Source organism: Parasteatoda tepidariorum, chromosome X2 (genome assembly GCF_043381705.1).
Source record: "Parasteatoda tepidariorum isolate YZ-2023 chromosome X2, CAS_Ptep_4.0, whole genome shotgun sequence".
NCBI classification, from domain to species: Eukaryota; Metazoa; Arthropoda; class Arachnida; order Araneae; family Theridiidae; genus Parasteatoda; species Parasteatoda tepidariorum.
This window is the reverse complement of record NC_092215.1, coordinates 18,779,128-18,798,696: the sequence shown is the minus strand read 5'-3', so window position 1 is coordinate 18,798,696 and position 19,569 is coordinate 18,779,128. Positions and strand designations below refer to the sequence as shown.

The 19,569-nt window shown below is 28.1% G+C and overlaps 1 protein-coding gene across 1 annotated transcript in view; it reads right to left on the bottom strand.

The window, feature by feature from the left end:
• LOC107450569 (small conductance calcium-activated potassium channel protein 1-like) overlaps window positions 1-19,569 on the bottom strand; it is a 640,664-nt gene that overhangs the window by 125,429 nt on the left and 495,666 nt on the right. Inside the window, exon 7 of the mRNA XM_071188289.1 lies at window positions 1,243-1,338. Coding sequence (XP_071044390.1) covers window positions 1,243-1,338 — 96 coding nt within the window. The remainder of the gene's footprint in view (window positions 1-1,242; window positions 1,339-19,569) is intronic.

Below are 19,569 nucleotides of genomic sequence, written 5' to 3'. Positions count from 1 at the left end.
AGCAGGTACGTCAGTACCATAGAATGTCTTAATTGCAGTAGAATTTCTATCTCAGTGTGAGCTACATTCACTTATTTAAATGCGTATTTCAAGTTATGTCCATTTTATGGCTTATTTTATCATGATATCACATTAATTAATCATGGTATCACATTAATTAGTTTTATTATGATACCTCAGAGCATGGCACAGAAACCATTTATTCAGTTAAATTTATTTTTCAGTTTTGCATTTTTTACTAAATGCGCTTTAATAAAATCTTTAATTTTGATTAAAATTGTAGTAATAGGAACTATAATTATAATGGCTTAAATGCCGTATATTTTGGCTTTACTAATCAGAATTATGTTTTTTTCTCCATAAATGTCATTATCACATAGTCCGGTAATTGTACCAGGATTTTCTTTCTCTGTGTTTATAAATAACACAAGTATCGGTATAATAGAATATTAGCTATAGTTGACATTATTTTTCCCACCTTTTAAGAATTGACCTTATATAATTAATTTTTAGAAGAGAAAAAGAATTTTTTAGAAGGGAAGAAATTTTTAGAAGAGATCTTTTTTTTCTGAGAGCAAGTAACACAAATGTCGGTATAATTCAATATTAGCTGTAGTTGACATTATTCCTCCCACCTTTTGAGAATTGCCCTTATAGAATTAATTTTTAGAAGAGAGGAAATTTTTAGAAGATATTTTTTTTTCTGAGTGCAAATAATACAAGTATCGGTATAATTCAACATCAGTTGTAGTTGACATTAGTCCTCCCACCTTTTGAGAATTGCCCTTATAGAATTCATTTTTAGAAGAGAAAAAAATTTCTTTTAGAAGGGAAGAAATTTTTAGAAGATATTTTTTTTCTCAGAGTGCAAATAACGCGAATATCGGTATAATTCAATATTAACTGTAGTTGACGTTATTCCTCCCATTTTTTGAGAATTGCCCTTACAGAATAAATTTTTAGAAGAGATTTTTTTTCTCTGAGTGTAAAAAACACAAGTATCAGTATAATTCAATATTATCTGTAGTTGACATTATTCCTCCCACTTTTTGAGAATTGCCCTTATAGAATCAATTTTTAGAAGAGAAAAATATTTTTTCAGAAGAGAAGAAATTTGCAGAGGAGATTTTTTTTCTCTGAATGCAAATAACACAGTTGACATTGTTCTTCCCCTCTTTTGAGAATTGCTCTTATAGATTTAATTTTTAGAAGAGAAAAAAAAAACAATTAAAGAGTTCTCACCTGTACTTCAAGAGCATGATAAGCTACTATAAGTCCTAATAGCATAAGGGTAGAAACGGAGATCAAAGTTTTAACAGCAGTAGAATATACAGATGCCTGAAAATAGAAACAAAAATGCAATTAGTGTCATTAAAGAACACACTGGCAGACATTTTATGGGATGTTCCGGCGACAACCCTGGAGGGATAAATTATTTCAAGCTTTTGTATTTCTAACCTATTTCAAATATTTCTTTGTTAAAAGGTCAGGTATGGAACACAATCATATAATTCCATTCATTTGATATTGATTATTGAGAGAACCCGATAACTTAAAATAATGTTTTGTTTATAATTTATATCGCAGGTATGAAAATGTTTGGAAACAGCGACGCTCATAAACTGCCATTCATAATATAAGATAAGATTTATATTTATTATAGATTTATATTTTGAGAAAGCCTAACAATTTAGAATAGTCCTTTTTAATAATTTTTATCGCAGGCATGAGAATGATTGGAGACAGCAACGCTCATAAAATGCCATTCATAATATTAGATTTATTTTTCGAGAGAGCTCAACGATATTTAGAATGATCTTCTTTATAATTTTTATCCCAGGCATGGGAATGATTGGAAACAGCGACGCTCATGAAATGCCATTCATAATATTAGATTTATTTTTTGAGAGAGCCCAACGATATTTAGAATGATCTTAATATTTTTTATCGCAGGCATGGAAATGATTGGAAAGAGTGACGCTCATAAAATGCCATTCATAATATTGGATTTATTTTTTGAGAGAGCCCAATGATTTAGAATAGTCTTTTTTATAATTTTTATCGCAGGCATGGGAATGATTGGAAACAGCGACGCTCAAAAAATGTCATTCACAATATTAGATTTATTTTTTGAGAGAGCCTAACAATTTAGAATAGTCTTTTTTATAATTTTTATCGCAGGCATGGAAATGATTGGAAACTGCGACGCTAATGATATGCCATTCAGATATTGGATTAATTTTTTGAGAGAGTTCAACAATTTAAAATATACTTTTTTAATTTTATTTTATATCGGTCGACGTGCGCCGGGAGCTGAATTCAAATCGACCAGTCGCCGCTGAGATTCGAACCCAGGTTGTCTCATTAGAAGGCGAAGGCTTTATGTCTTGAGTCAGCGCAGCTCCATCAGTGGTATCGATTTTTGAGAGAGCCCAATAAATTAAAAAAAAGTATTTTTTTTAATAATTTAAATCACAGTTATGGAAATGTTTGGTAAAAGCGATGCTCAAAAAATGCCAATCAGATTTGGTATACATTTTTGAGAGAGTCCAACGATTTGACTAAATTTTTATCCGATAATTTATATCTCCTACTACAGAAGAGAATATAATATAACTAAATAAGCCTGCTCTTTGTAAATAATCACTGTCGTTTTGAAACGAGTCAGTACAGTTAGAAAACATGGCAATATTTTTTATCAGCATGATAATTTAAAAAAAAAAAATTTTATTAAAAAAACAAACAGGAAAAGATATAATTATTTAAGATAATTATTTCCCATTTTATTTACTATTAAAGTTTTCAAGAATTCAAAAAGTATTTTTTTTTACTTTGTTTTCTGGGTAAATCTATTAAGCCAATTAACAATAATTACTAAAACTCGACAAAAATATATACTTAAACTTATTATATGTATGTATTTATTAATTCTCTAGCGAATAGAAAAGACAATTAAAAAACCGTATTTGATAAAACGAGCCTAACAATCATTCAATTAACTTCATTCTCAGTTTCATATGAATAAATTAGGTTAAAATTGAATTCTCAGTTTTTTTTTTACAAAGATTAAACATAAGGAGGAAAATAATGAGAGCAATTGCAAGACAATTGTTATTCTACTAGTACATTATCGAACGCTATAAAAATTCTAAAGTATGGCGTTATTGTTTGAAAATCATTATTTCAGATGAAAATAGTCATTTGTTATGTGCTTAATGACATTTTGGGAATGTAGCTTTCTTTTAATGTTGCAATATTAAGTATTTATAAGAGTTGGTATTTTTGAAAGAATATTTAACTTTTTTTTTGTTTTCATCTTAAATTTGATTCCTTATTTCTATCCAATAATTCTGAATGTGAAATATTTTATTATAAAGAAGTAACATTATTTTAAAATATTGTTATTACTATTTTAATTTCATGAAATTACATAGTTAATTACACTTATTCTGTAAAATGAATGACTTTACTTTTAAAATTACAAAAGCTTCTATTTGTTATTATAACTATTTAAGATATATTGCGCATAATCATTAAAATAATTACTTTTTTCAGATTTATATGTATAGATAAAGTTTAAAATGAAGCTTTTTTTCCAAACAGAGATAAAATAGATGCAGATAGATAATTGTTGCATTTGGAACATAATTTTATTGGAGAGCTTGATAGTGTTCGTTTTATTAATTAACAATATTTCAATATTTTTAAAGAACAATATCAAAAAATAGTTCATATAGATCATATAGATCAAAAAATAGCTCAATATATAATAGATAAATAGTATAGTTTATATAGATAAAAAATAGTTCAATATATAATAGATAAATAGTATAGTTTATATATATAAAAAAATAGTTCAATAAAGATAAAGTTTTTGCCTTTAAAATCATTGCATTGTGAGATTACTGATGTCCTAAAAGTGAACTAAGTGATAATAAAACCTGAAGTAGAAAGAATTGTATTGCCAATTACATTCCGCTTAAGATACGAGGTATTTATTCTCACTAAATTTTAAATTTAGTTACAAGTTCATCAATAGATGGCACTGGTAGCTGAAAAAAGCAATAAAACAGCAATTTTTCAAACTAATTACTATTTACTGTAGGGAATATTAGATTCAGAATGATCTGACATTCAGCAGGACGCATACTTTTATTTATTCGTTAGAACCGTCTGCTAACGAAATTCGTAACAATTTTTGTTCTTAATTTTGTGAGAATCAATTTTCTGGTTTGTCAAACAGAACTTTGTAACTCTTTCTGTTTTACTTTAATCGATTTTTAAAAGGGTCGAATGTTTTCGGAAACAACTAATGGTTAACCATTTATCATTAACAGTTGTTATTGTTAACAGTATCATTAAAAGTCTATTAATTATGGGTGCCTCTACACTGAAAAAATTCCAGATCAGTCAGGGTTCCAGTACCGAATCACATTATGGAACAATAAAACTGATTTTCCAAACTTTTTACTGTAATAATTACCCTAAATTCCCTGAATCAATTTGATTAAATATTACAGTTAAAATTACGGCATAATATTTTATGGTTAAAATGGATTTTATCGTATAACAGATTTTACGGATGATGTGTCTGCACTTTATACCGTAACTTGATCCGTAATTTTTTTCAGTGTATGGGTTCTTATCCTGTTACAATTCTTAATGTAATAAAATAAAAAAGCTCAGTGATGTTTGTAGTGTCTGTTTTTTTATATATATTTTCTTATATTTTATGATAATATTGACTTTTTTAAAAAGTTAATTGACTACTTATATAAACTTTTCCGAATACACAAGTGAAAGTGAAAGTGACCTAGCTTATTTGTCAATTCACAAAAAGACAAAGTACTGTCATAATTTCTAAGTTCACTGAACCACATTTTTACGTATTCCTTGAAAATTACAAAATAAACATGTATCAGTAAATTATAGAGTAACAAGAAAAATAAACAAAATACATTTACTATCGATATTATGATTAAAACTTGTTTAGAAATACTTTTATTTTAGCTAAACAAAGGCAGATTAAAAAAGATGAATAAAGACCATTGAGGTTTGAAAACTTCTACAGGAATCGATTATTTATGCAGATGATAGCACGCACAAAAGCTGGAATTTCTGTAATTAGTGCTGGGAGTTCTATGCCATTTTCCATTAAATCACTAAATCTTTGAATATTGATTTTGCTTATAATATGAAGGTCATTCCAAATAGGTACGCCGCATTAAATAAAATGACATAAAATAAATATAGAACGGACTAATGCAGAGAAGAGTTTAAAGAGAAGAAATTATTCGCCTGATTTTGTAGATATGACAGATAATTATATCTTTCCTATACATTTGCTTCAAAGTAAATTTACTAAAAAAATTGTTTTTTAAAGAGAACGCTAGACTGCAAAGTACGGAAAATTTTAATCACAAATTAAAATAAAGCTCATTTTAATGGACTAATTTCGATACACAAAAGGACTCTACTCTAATATGGGGTAAATTCTAATTTAACTCAATTTTGAACTACTTTTTAATATGCTAATTAAGCCTCTATTTTAACATAAGAAATTTAATAATGATAATTTAACTATTTGTGGACATATTATCACAACTGCATTTTTCGAAGCTCTCTAACCAAGGAAAATAAAGAAGTCGCAGTTTAAGTGTTTTGCACTTGAAGAGGTGATTTTATACTATAAATATATCCATTTATATTTAGTGAGGTTTCCAAACCGTAAAAAAGAAATTTGACTGGGCCACCTTGAAGCTAGGCTTTTAATTAGGAACTAGGCATTGAAGTTAAGTAGTGGTTGAGTTGTGCTTTATCAAATGAACAGTGGAAGACTACCTGGTTGTTTCACCTATCGTAAGCCATTAAAAAAAAGACTTTTTTAGTGCAAAGCAGCTTTATGGTAATCATGTTATCATATTCTAATAGTCCAGGGTCATGAATTGAGGAGTGTTTAACACTGGAAACTCGTCGTGTATTGAAGAGAATGTGGGGAGTATTATAGTGTCAACGATGGGACTTGAACCTCTATTCTGTGGGTTATGAGATTGGCAGATTAGCCCTCTAGGCTATAATATGCAAGGAATTAAGTGACTCCATTAGGTGGGCCTATTTGATGCCATAAAATTCTAATCACTTAATATTAGGCGAAAGCTTAAATAAACTGTTTTTCTCCCGGTGAATAGTTCTAATGCCATCCTATTTATGAAATTTTGACTGTTTTATTTGATATGGAAAAATAACAAATTTTTTTTTCTGGGAAGGTTTTAACAAAGTGTGACAACTACATTTTTAAATGTTGATTACGGCTATGTTTTAACATATAAAATTTAATTGTGATATTTTAATCCCTTGCAGTTGATGCAACTTTGCATACTTCAGTGCATATATCTATCGAAGAAATCTTCCCTACAAAACGAATATTTGTATAATTTTAAGTATTAAAGATGGCCTTAAGTACACTGGTGGACAAAATTAAGAGATGGAAAGCATTTTCGCACATTTCTATGACTGACGCACATTTCTATGACGCTATTTCTGGACGGTTATTGATATGGAGGGAACCTGAAACTTGATACCATCCCAGCAACATTATCAAAAGGGACCATTATGCTGGTGGAGTTCTCATGGTTTTGGCAGGGATCATGCAAGATACCGGCACACCGCTCCATGTGTTTGACAATGGTTCCGTGAATTCCTAGAGGTACAGACAGGAGGTCCTAGAGCCTTATGTGCCTCTTTTCAGGGGAGCTGTTGGCCTTGAGTTCATTTTTATGGACGACAATGCGCGACCACATAGGGCTCTCGTGGTTGATGAGAGTCTGGAAAGCGAGGATATTCAACGAATGGATTGGCCAGCCAAATTCCCTGACCTGAATCCTATTGAACATGCTTGGGATGCTCTTGGGAGAGCTATAGCGATGCGCCAACATCCCCCAGAACCATTCTGGAGTTAAAAATTGCTCTGGTGGAAGAATGGGAGGGTCTTCCACAAGTCCTCCTTAACTACCTTATTAACAGCATGCATACTCGTTGTGCATGCTGTCTGTCTGCCAGGGGTGACCATACACCATACTAGAGGCAACACACACTGTAAAAGCCTCACTTTTATTATCATCTTTAATCCTTAAGTTCAGACTACATTGGATTTATTGGCAATAGGTCTTGCATGAGAATGGCACTTTCACTTTTGTTTTGCATACTTTATTATTATGGAATAAGCTATATCCATACCAAATTTCATTTATTTATATTTTATATTTTTTGAGATATTTGGGAAAATGTCTTCCATCTCTTAATTTTCTCGACCAGTGTATTTTGTTTCAAATTCAATCACATATGTAATACAATTATGTAAATTTTTCTAATGTAACTATTGAGAAAAAAATATTCCCCATTTTTTAGAACTTTTGAACCTATTATCCTACATACATCCATATATTTCATACTACTCTAAATACTCTAATAAAACTATGCATTAAAGATAGCATAGTTTTAATAGAGAAAAGATCTCTTTTCATAACACATACATTTTGGGGATACTAAAGAACAGTCATCATACTTCTATGAAACTATAGGCAAAAGAACAATAGGGACGAAAACTAAAATATCATCAGCATCAACATTCTATTTTGAAAAATATTCTGTACTGTTTGACAACGACATCTGAGGGAAAGAAAATCCATTACTTCTTCCGTATTTTCTTTGTCCACAATGATAGCGCCAGCAAATTCAATATTTCCCCTATATTTATTTCACTGCTACCCTGGGAGATTTCAAAATGCAAAAAATTTACATTATTTTATAGTATTCTATTCTATAGGAGTTCTACATATTTGTGAAAGATTTTATTATAAATCTTTTTATTAAATTTGATTTTTAAAGTAACTTTTAATGTTTCAGATGAATAAAATTGAAAATTACCAAACTAGTTTCTCGAATGAATCCATTCGGATTTAGCCCCTTTTTTGAAAAGATGGTTAATTTTTTAATAAGAAAAAAGGGACTGCAAAATTTCAAAATGCATAAAATTTACATAATTTTATAGTATTCTATTCTATAGGAGTTCTACATATTTGTGAAAGCTTTTATTATAAATCCTTTTAATAAATTTGATTTTTAAAGTAGCTGTTAATGTTTCAGATAAATAAAATTTAAAATTACCAAACGAGTTTCTCGAATGAATCCATTGGGATTTAGCCCCTTTTTAGAAAAGATTGTTCATTTTTTAATAAGAAAAAAGGGACAGCAAAATTGCAAAATTTCAAAATGCAAAAAATTTACATTATTTTATAGTATTCTATTCTATAGGAGTTCTACATATTTGTGAAAGCTTTTATTATAAATCCTTTTATTAAATTTGATTTTTAAAGTAACTGTTAATGTTTCAGATAAATAAAATTGAAAATTACCAAACTAGTTTCTCGAATGAATCCATTCGGATTTAGCCCCTTCTTCGAAAAGATGGTTCATTTTTTAATAAGAAAAAAGGGATAGCAAAATTGCAAAATTTCAAAATGCAAAAAATTTGAATTATTTTATAGTATTCTATTCTATAGGAGTTCTACATATTTGTGAAAGCTTTTATTATAAATCCTTTTATTAAATTTGATTTTTAATGTAACTCTTAATGTTTCAGATAAGTTGAACTGAAAATTATCAAACTAGTTTTTCGAATGAATGCATTCGGATTTAGTTCCTTTTTCGAAGAGATGGTTCATTTTTTAATAAAAAAAAGGTTAGCAAAATTGTTTTTCTTTGGGATTTATTTGGCATAGAAAATATTTTCGGTATTCCAAATATTGAGAAAAGAAAAGTATGGCGAAAACTACCTGAACATAGCAAAATGTACTCTGTTTCTAGCTCTAAGGGAATACCAAAAATCTCGATAATTTGGCAATGATTTTGGTAAAATTAACAATAAAAAATTGTTTTATAATATGTGATAAAATTTGGTAACTCTATTACGATATTTTAGAGCATGGCATAAAAATCATTTATTCGGTTAAATTTACTTTCTTATTTCATATTTTTTCACTAAATGCGTGGTTATAAGAACTATAATTTTGAAAATCAGAATCTCCGGTACGTTACCACAGGAGCCGAAAGATCACCAAATGAATGGTTTAAGTACCGTATATTTTGGTTTTATTAACTAGAATTATGGAATTTTTTTTCTAGAAATCTCATTATCATACAATACGTTAATTTTATCAGAATTCTTTTCTCCTTGTAATACATATTTTAATAAAGTAAATACTTATTATTGGATCTGAAGTCAAAGCACAGTGTTTTTGAAAAAGCTTAAGTGAAGTTCGCCATGTAATATATTAATGTAAATACTTATAATTGGATATGAAGTTAAAACAGTGTTGTTGAAAAAGCGTAAATGAAGTTTACTGTGTAATATAATATTATAAATTTGTAATTATAATTGGATATGAAGTTAAAACAGTGTTGTTGAAAAAGCTTAAATAAAGTTTACTGTGTAATATAATAATATAAATTTGTAATTATAATTGGATCTGAAGTCAAAGCAAAATTTTTTTGAAATAGCTTAAGTTAAGTTCGCCATGTAATATATTAATGTAAATACTTATAATTGGATATGAAGTTAATATCTTAAACGAAATCATCTTTCAGATATTCATAAATTTTTCATTTCATTTTTTCAACTGAAAAATTAACTTTTGAAATAAGTAAAATTTAAATTCATATTTATTTAGAATTTAAAAGCTCATGTGAGATGTGCTTAAAATTCCATTTTTTTCCAAATTAATGGATATTTGTTTTCTGTTTACTTAAATGAAACACGTTTGCTATTTAATGTCATTTTGATAAAATGAAAAAAACGGTGCAAAGTTTTAAAGCCAATGTTAAATCCAACATTCGGAGTTACTAAAAAATGTCCTGTTTATTTTAAAGTAAAAACTTTTCAGCTGTGTAGTAAAAACAAATCCAGTGTGATTTGTGCTAAAAGAAATCCCATGTTATTCTTTATAAAACCTTAGATCTACTCTTTTGCATGAAATTAAACTAAGAAAGCGTAATATTATACGTAGGGCCAAGATTTGAAATTCTTAGGAGTATTATATCGCATTCAATATATTATTTAAAAAAACCCGGATTAATTAATAAGATATTCTATGCAGCAATTTTTTTTTAAAGCATGCACACAGAAAAACATAATTCTAGAGATGCCAACTGCTCGGGATTCGGGAAAATATTTTAAAAATTAGTAAAGAACAACAAACTAAAATTTGCGGATTTTTTGTAAATTTTGCCATATTTTTAAAAGGCTCAACCTGGCTACACTGTAACAAAGTGGCCTTTGAATCATTTGAAAGTAATGGTGGGTAAAAATTTTATAAATCAAATTTACTAAACCAAGAATCATACATTGGTAGACTACCAATTGGAAATATTTATCCGCTATCCGAAGCAAGTTGGCATCTTTGGGAATATCTGGCAAATCATGCAAGTTCTTGCTAAAAAGCTTAAAATCGAGGTTTTGTTAAGATTGATACGGAAATTTTTTTCGGAGTATTTCTTCAAAGCGAGTTTCTTCAGATATTCCAATGCATTGTTATTTATTTCAAATTTAATTAACTACTCATACATCGTGGTGGGTAGAGCTTTCATCTGTCATGGCTTTGGCTATATAAAATTCAAAATAATATTTTACAAATTGTATTTCAGTATAACAACGCTTTGTCTTTTTTAAAAAGAACTTTTATCTCCTTTATCTGGCATATTATATTCCTCCAAGAAAAAATTAAACTAACAGGTGTAAAAACAGCAAACAAAATTGATATTATCACAAAGAATTAATGAAACAAGATATTTTATTCATTATCAAACTCCGATCAGTATAAAAACTATAAATAAAATTAATACTATCGCAAAAAGGGGGTAGGAAACAATATACTTTATTCATTATCAACATCGAACCACTTAGAAAATAATCATGATTAATATTCATGCAACCACAAGAGGTTAAAGAAACAGAATATTTTCTTCATCATCATATTCCTACCAGCAGGAAAACCATGAATAAAATAATACTATCACAAATGGTTAATGAAGCAATATATTTTATTCGTTATCAAATTCCGACCATTAAGAAAATCATGATTAATATTCCTGCAACCACAAAAGGTTAAAGAAACAGTATATTTTTTCATCATCAAATTCCTACCAGCAGGAAAACCATGAATAAAGTTAATACTATTACAAAGGGTTAATGAAACAATATATTTTATTCATTATCAAATTTCGAATACTAAGAAAGTCATGATTAATATTCATGCAACCACAAAAGCTTAAAGGAACAGTATATTTTTTTCATCATCAAATTCCTACCAGTAGGAAAACTATGAATAAAATTAATACCACAGCAAAAAATAAAAGAAACAATATATTTTTTAATCATCATCAAATTTCGACAAATATAAAAAACATAAATGAAATTGATACAGCTGCAAAGGCTTAAAGAAAGAACATATTTTATTCATCATCAAATTCCTATCAGTTTGAAAACCATGAATAAAATTAATACGACCGCAAAGGATTAAAGAAACAATATATTTTATTCATCATCAAATTCCGATCAATGAAAACCCTGAATAAAATTAATACGACCGCAAAGAGTTAATGAAACTTTATATTTAATTTATCATCAAATGAGTTCGAAATGGATCAAAAGCAATTAGACGAAGAAACGATTCCCTGTCTTATTTTGTGGTAGGGAATTAAGGGAATTTAAGGGAACTTTTTATCTAAGGATTTCCCTTTTTTAAGATATTTTTTAAGGGTATTTCTTTCTTAAAGAGATTGTTCTCTTTGAAGAAATTTTTTCACACGTTAGCTAATTTTAATTAGTTCTCTAGACTTATCGTTTGTAAACATATTATTTTGGTAAAACTAAATTTTTTTTCATTTAGTTCGTTAGTTTAGTTTCGTTAAGTTTATATATTAAACAAAAACCTGTTATAAATAATTCAAGTATTTAAATAACATAAAAATATTGACATGAATTATTGAATTTTAGAAACAGAATAGTTTTCTTTTAACATGGCTTCCAACATTTTTAACTAATTAATTAATAGCATTAATTACATTATTATAGCATTAATAATTACATTATTATAGTATTAATAATTACATTATTATAGCATTAATAATTATACTATAGTAGCATTAGTTACATTATTATTAAACATTAATTAACTAATTAATTAATTTTTTCTCACTATTATCCGAAACAAATAATTTAACAATTAACAGTTTTAATTTTAATTTTTTTAAACAATTCTATTTAATTTCTTAATCAATTTTCGATTTAATATGTTCCAAATATTTAACAGTGCTATTTACAATTTTTTTGTCAATTAAAATAGTAATAAAAAGTAACAGTTAAGCGCCTTAAACACGCAGAAAAGCTTAAATTTTAAACCATAAATATTATCTAGTTGGAAAGAGTTTAGATGATTTGAAAAGAACAGGTATTTTTAAGATTTCAAACTTATGAAATTTTTTTTATAAAACAATTCACCAATTTGTTGAAATTTTTCGCTCGTTATGCAAATTGCTAAAATGAAAGTATAATTCTTATTTTTTGCATATTTAAGAGTACTTTTGAGATGTTGTTTCGAATGTTAGAAAATTAAACCGCATACGCTTTTTATTTTCCTAAAACTGTTATTTTTCTTAATCTTGATAAAGCGCAACTGTTATAATGATATCGTTAATTTACTTTTGTAATCATCAAATTGTCTTCGGGAAGACAGAACTTTTATAATAACTGTTACGAAGTCACAACAGACAAAAAAACATCCTGTTATTCTCTATAATTCGTTATTTTACAAGATGATAAAGCTTTTAATCAAGGAATATTTAACCTTTTTTTTAAAGGAAAAAAAGGTTGTCAATTTAGTTTAAATTTTTTCCAATAAGAAAATTATTAAAATCAATGTATAATTTTTGCATATTTTTATGATTTTAAACAATGTACTTTCGATGTATTTTTTCGAATGTTAGAAAATTAGATCACAAACATTATCAAAAATCAGCGTTTTTTCGTTTTAATAATTAACAACATTTCATAATCATCGTAGACGGTGTTATAGCTGGACAAACAGGACATTCATAAACCCCGAACTCACAACAGTCATAATAATAACATAATTGTTCCTAACACGCATAATTTTACACGAAGACAAAGCTTTCGATCGAAGAACATTTGAAATAAAAAAAAAAGATTACCATTAGTAGAAATCAAATAGAATAAAATCAACTTCACTATCAACTTCGCGTTTCTAGTATTTTGATAATATTAGTTTTGAAAAACTATTTACTTTTCTTTAAATTTACTGTTGGAAAACAATGTATTGCTTAGGTATTTTTCGAATACTTGTAAATTAGATTATGGGCACTTTTCATTTTTACAGAACTGTGGCTTTTCTTTTTACCGATATTTTACACCATTTTGATCACCATCATAGAGGGCGCTGCCTTTTTATAAACAGGACAGTTATATATATAGTTTGTCTACTGTAAAAACTCCCCCCGCCACTAAGTTTGAGGCTGTCTGCTGTTATGGAAACAAGAATAGCGCATTTCAGGGAGGGTAGCTTTTCTTACCTCTAGGGCAATACACAATAGATCGGAGAAAAAGATTCCCTTTTTCTCACCGACCAGACCGAACCAAAACCTGTCCTAAACAATGACCTTACACCCCTACATGAAATAGTTATACCTCGTTACCATAGTCACCGTCACGAGTCCAGATGAATGGCTAGGGGAGTTCATACTTTAGACAAACTATACCTATTTTGAACTCATTACAGAAATAAAAATAGCATATTATTCTCTATAAAAGTTACCTTCATATGATGATTAAACTTTCGATCAAAGAATAGTTTTAAATTTAAAAAAAAGATCTGTTATTATTATTATTATTTTTACTAATAGTAAAAATTAAATTATAAAAATCTTCTTCACTAACAACTTCGTATTCATAGTTTTTTGATAGTATGCGTTTTAAAATGTCTTATTTTCCCTTAAATTTTGAACTAATAGAAAGTAGAAAAACAAATTCAAACTTATATGTATGTTGTTTTCCCCTGGTAATAGAATTCTTTAACTATTTCAATCTTAACTACTAAATAAGAGAACTCAATTTAAAGATAAAATTTTTTTCTTACTATATTTGACAAGTACTTTAACTTATCTATTACATGCACGTTTTAGTATCTGTCTTTGGGAAAAAAGTGTTTTATCCTTTCCAGGAGCGGTAAATTTCAATGGCTCATAAGAATTTCTGAGTGGTTCTCTTGATATAAAAGCAAGTGCTGTTAAGAGACTTAAATTTTGATATTCTGATTCATATGCCCCTCACGGCAGTCGAGATTAAATATGAAAGTATTGGATTTGAGTGGCCTATAAAACTGATACATAAAGAGAAAGAAATGATTAGATAAGGATTATTCTGAAAATAGCCGGATATTGGTTCCGTGTTAATGGATTAACAAAAGTGTTATACTTTAACTCGGGGTGAGAAATTTCCACTTGCCAATTCCCCGTTGGCAGTCAAATATTTAGGGCAGGCTAGTAAGTTCAACCGCTACTTTACTTTCACAATTTTTTTTGAAAAAAAAGCAAAAAATCAGCATATTTTTTTAAAAATTTCATTAATAAATACAAGGAACTAAAACAGAAACTAATACATAAATGTTAAGTTAAAAATTTAATTTTTTTGCGTGCAAAAAACATGCAATTTATCATTAGTTTACCATCCCAAGTTATGTGTGGCAAATGAAAAAAGTTGAATATCAGTCTTCGTATGATAGTTTTTAAAACAAGGGACAACTCAAAGAGATATTTTCCGAACGCCAATGGACAGATACTCCATTTTTTCTTTGTGAATTCAGCAAACATCGTATATATAACAGCGCAAAACACGTGTTCAGTCCAACAATCTAACAGCGAAATTCCCCAACAAAACTTGGGAAAATTCCAATCACTGTAGATTATTATTATTTTTTTTTTTGCTTCCTAACCTAACTAAAAAAGACGTGATAAAGCAAAACGTACAGACAAATTCTGCTACAACCGAGATTTCTCGGGATAATAAATATTTAAAAAAAATACACACCCGAATTAACTCGGGATAGTCAGGGGAGCTGTTAATCATGTAAAATACTATGCTTCAAGATACTATACTTTCCCCACATTTTTGTCATGGACAAATTCTAAAAACAGTGAGCAAGAGTTTCACTGTTAAAGAGGGAAATTAATAAAGCATGCTCATAGATGTACATAAAAACAGACCGAAGTTTGTCATCAGTAATGTGTGAATGTTTTTGGCACCTTGCATTGAGAAAAAAGGTATGGTCAAAACCACCAGTATATGGTAAAGTATATAGTATTTCTGGCTCTATAGGAACATAAAAAAGCTCAATAATCAAAAAAGCTCTTTAACACTCAAATATTGTTTAGTAATATGAGTTAAAATTTAGTAGATATGTTAAAATTTGTAAATTTTATCACGAAACCTTAAAGAATGACTTAAAAACCATTTTGATTCATGTGTTCCAAACCATGTGTGTTATTGTGAACTCTAATTATTTTATCAACTAAGTGAAATTCAAGCACAATCTGTATATTGTCTGCACAATCTGAGCCATCATTACACTGATAAAAATTTTGAAGTGTTTTGAATTTGACCAAAGAGGAAATTTGCTGCAAATTTAATGTATTAATAAATTAAAAGATAATGCTGTTAAAATTATTCCTTTCTAAATTTTATTAGATGATACTGTTTTTATGCTTGGAAAGGAACAAGGTTCAAATTATCATGTTATTTAGGTTGCGGTAAATTTGCACAGTGTCATGTTTCGAGATTCTGATATAATGGTTCAATGCAGAAACGATTTTTTTAACAGTATATTTTACGAAAGTTAATAAGGTGGAAGTGATTAATATAATTTGTGATCATAGATTCCTTGATTTTTAATTAAGAATCATTATTTTTGCTTTCATGAAAAAAATTTAGACGTGGTTTAAGTTCAAACACAAACTATAATTCGTTAATGTAAAACATCATTTGCTTCAAATGTTGAGATGTAATAAGATGACATGTCTCGAACGCTCGAAAAAAGTTCACATAATCTTAACTAACCTTCAGGAGAATGGTGAAAATAAAGTAGGTTCGAAGAAAGAAACGAAGCAAAAATGAAAAAAAGAAAAGGAAAAGAAAACAAAGATGAAAAACAAAAGAAGAATAAAACAGCGGTAATCGAGGAGAATGACGGTGGACGAGACTAGCAAATGGTGGAAAGGGTAAGGAGTTCATTTCATTAACAAGGAAATCGGCATTCATATTAATGAAACAAAGGCACAAAGATAAGCTGGCGTGATAAAGGAATTTTTTTATTTGTTATTGAGGTTAAATTTATGATCAAGGTTCTAATATTGTGCGGCAGTAATATTCGTTTCAAAAAGCAGTATCTGAGAGTTTGTATCTTGTTTCAATTTAAAATCTAATCTTTTCTCTCGACCTATAATAGTCACTTACATTTATGAAAGCTTTAATTAAAGCATAGTTAAAAGGGTGGTTGCAGAGTTTCAAAAACTTTATTTTTTATAAAGTTTAGTTTTTTTTATAAAGTTTAAAGTTACTTATTTATAAAGAGCTTAAACATAAATTAACTGGTAAATGTATCCTAATCGATAAATATAAATCAAGGAAAAGAAAGTGTTTTTATTTTTTCATCGGGAAATTTAAATGGAATATTTTTATCTAGGTACTTCAAAAAAGTGTTTTAAAAATATCTTAATAAAAAGATTTAAACTAATTACGAAAATGTCGATAATCTAGTATGATATTAAATACTAATTTACAATTAAGAAATATTGGTTTTCGCTTATTTGTGATAAGCCAATCGGAATGAATATACTAATTGATAACAATGTCTTTACTATGCTGCCTAAGTATCAGCGGGTGTATTATGACCGAGAGCATGATCTCTAATTAGCAAAACAATTAGGAAAGCATTAGTTAGCATGGAGGTGAAGAACGTTTAAAGATTAAATTAATACCCTTTCCCCATTTCTGTCTGAAGGTTTTAGTGAGATTTAAAACTGTATTTCAAAAAACTACATAAAAACTACTTTAATTTACCCACTTAAAAAAACACTAATTAAGACTAACGTAATTAAGCCTTTTTTTATAAAAAAAACTAGATAGTTAATAAAAGTTATCACGTAAATACACAGTAAATTCTTGGTTATTTAATTAAACATATCACAATTTTATATTTTCGAAATTAAAAAAAAATTCATTGTTCAGTTAAGAGGTTTTTAATTACTCTAATTTAAAACTTTTAAGAAGTAACTTAAATGCTGATGAAGATTATTTTTATAAACAAATAATTTAAGCTCCTTATTATTGATTCGAAATATCGAGTATTTAAAACACTATACATTGTTAAAATTTCCATTCTGAAATTATGGTAAAATAACTGACAGCTGTCTGCCCATCCGATTAACCGCAAATTTTACGGTAAAGAACATTTTTTTCCTTTATGGTTTTTTTAACCATTTACAACTAGCATTTTTTAAAAACGCAAAAAAAGTAATTATTATTATTTAACTAAACATAGCTCGGCAATAATATGTACGCAGTTGCAAAGAACTAAGTAGCTTCATTAGGTGGTTCTAGTTGGTGCGATGAAATTCTGGTTGATTAACTGTATGAGGTAAAAGCAGTTAATAAACAGTTTTTCTCAAACTTAACAGTTTGATTACCATTTTATTTATGGTTATTTGACTGCTTTGATTAAATATGGTGAAATAACCATTCAATAAATTGCTATTTAACCTTTTTTTTCGAGAAATTTCTAAGAGTGTAGTACATACGTTAAACTCTGAATTTAAAACACTACAGTTTCAAACGCTATAGTTTTACCATAAAATTCAATTTTACAAAATGAGGTTACGGACTTTCTGATTTTTGCAGTATAATTTCCATAAAATAACTATTACGGTAAAAATTAATTTTACGGTAAAATATATCTAGCAGATGATGTACCCAAAGTGCCGGTACTTCATACCACATTTTTTTACAGTGCATATTAGATTCTTATGATTGATTGCCTACACTTAAAATGAAAAAATAGGCAAATACATGAACATGAGAATCGTTAAACATTAGAATTTTCATCAATCTGAAAACAAGAGATTATTCCTCGCTGAACATGAATCAAGTATCAGGAAAGTTATGTAAAATTACTGAGAATTTTAAACCGAAAGTTTACGAAAAATACAGAAAATGATTCATTTTTCGTTTAGTAAATTTACTGAAAATAAGTAAAACCTAGTGAATTACGTTCTAGCCTTAAGCCTTTTCTGACTCAGAAACCGCCGGGGACATTGCATTAGGGATTACCTATAAATGACGCCATGCTTGGAAGAGGCAGGGGAGTTGCAAGAAGAGGGGGGGGGAGGAGTGAGTAGGAAGTAGGGAGATAAGACTCATTATGATTAAAATTAAAGCATTAAAATCAGCGGATTAAATATTTTCACATAATTAGTTTTTACACTTTTTTCATACTCTTCGTAAAAATAAGAACACATCTAATCCTTCTTTGATTGAAAACTTATTAACTACGAAAATTTTTATTAAAATTAATTTTTTCTTTTATTTTATTCATACACGGGGAAAAAATGGTCAAAACAACTAGAATATGGTAAAATATACCATATCTAGTGTTCCCATGTAGCTATTTGTTTCCATAGAGCTAGAAAGCTCTCACCAAAAAGCTATGTAATTTTTACCGAATTAGGAAAAGGATTTTTTAAAATTGACAATGAAATATGATTTACTAATGTATGATAAAATTTGTTAATTGTGGTAAAATTTAATAATATTGTTATGATATCTTATAGCATGACTAGAAAACCATTTATTCAGTTAAATTTATTTCACACTTTTATATTTTTTACTAAATGAGTGGTAAAAAGAACTATAATTGTAAAATACCAGAATTTCCGGTAAATGTTACTATACGAATCGAAAATTTTCCGCATTTTCTGGATTTAATAATTCTGAATTTCATTACCTTAATAATAATTTTTTTAACCGGAATTGTCATTACCGTACAGTTCGGTAATTTTTTCGGAATTTTTTCTACTCGTCGAAAATTTTGTTCTAAGATACTTAGTTGACATGTTTTTTTTAAACTGAAATTTCAAAATAGAAATCTTTGGTTTTTCAGTTTATTTTAAAAGTATATAATAAACCAACGATATAAAAGTTTAAAACATTCCTGTGCTAAATTATGTGTAAAACAAAGATAGAAAAAGAGGAAAGTTATTGAAAATCGATTCAGCACATTTTTAAAGAAGGTAACTCAGAATTGTCCATTTTAACACGGGACATTTTAACATTGCCCAATTTCTTGTATAGAATATATAGATTTTTATGCATATTTTAGTCTTCGTGAACATTTTCTTTTGGAAATTTAAAAAAAACAAATATTTAACTATTTCTATAGATTAATTTCA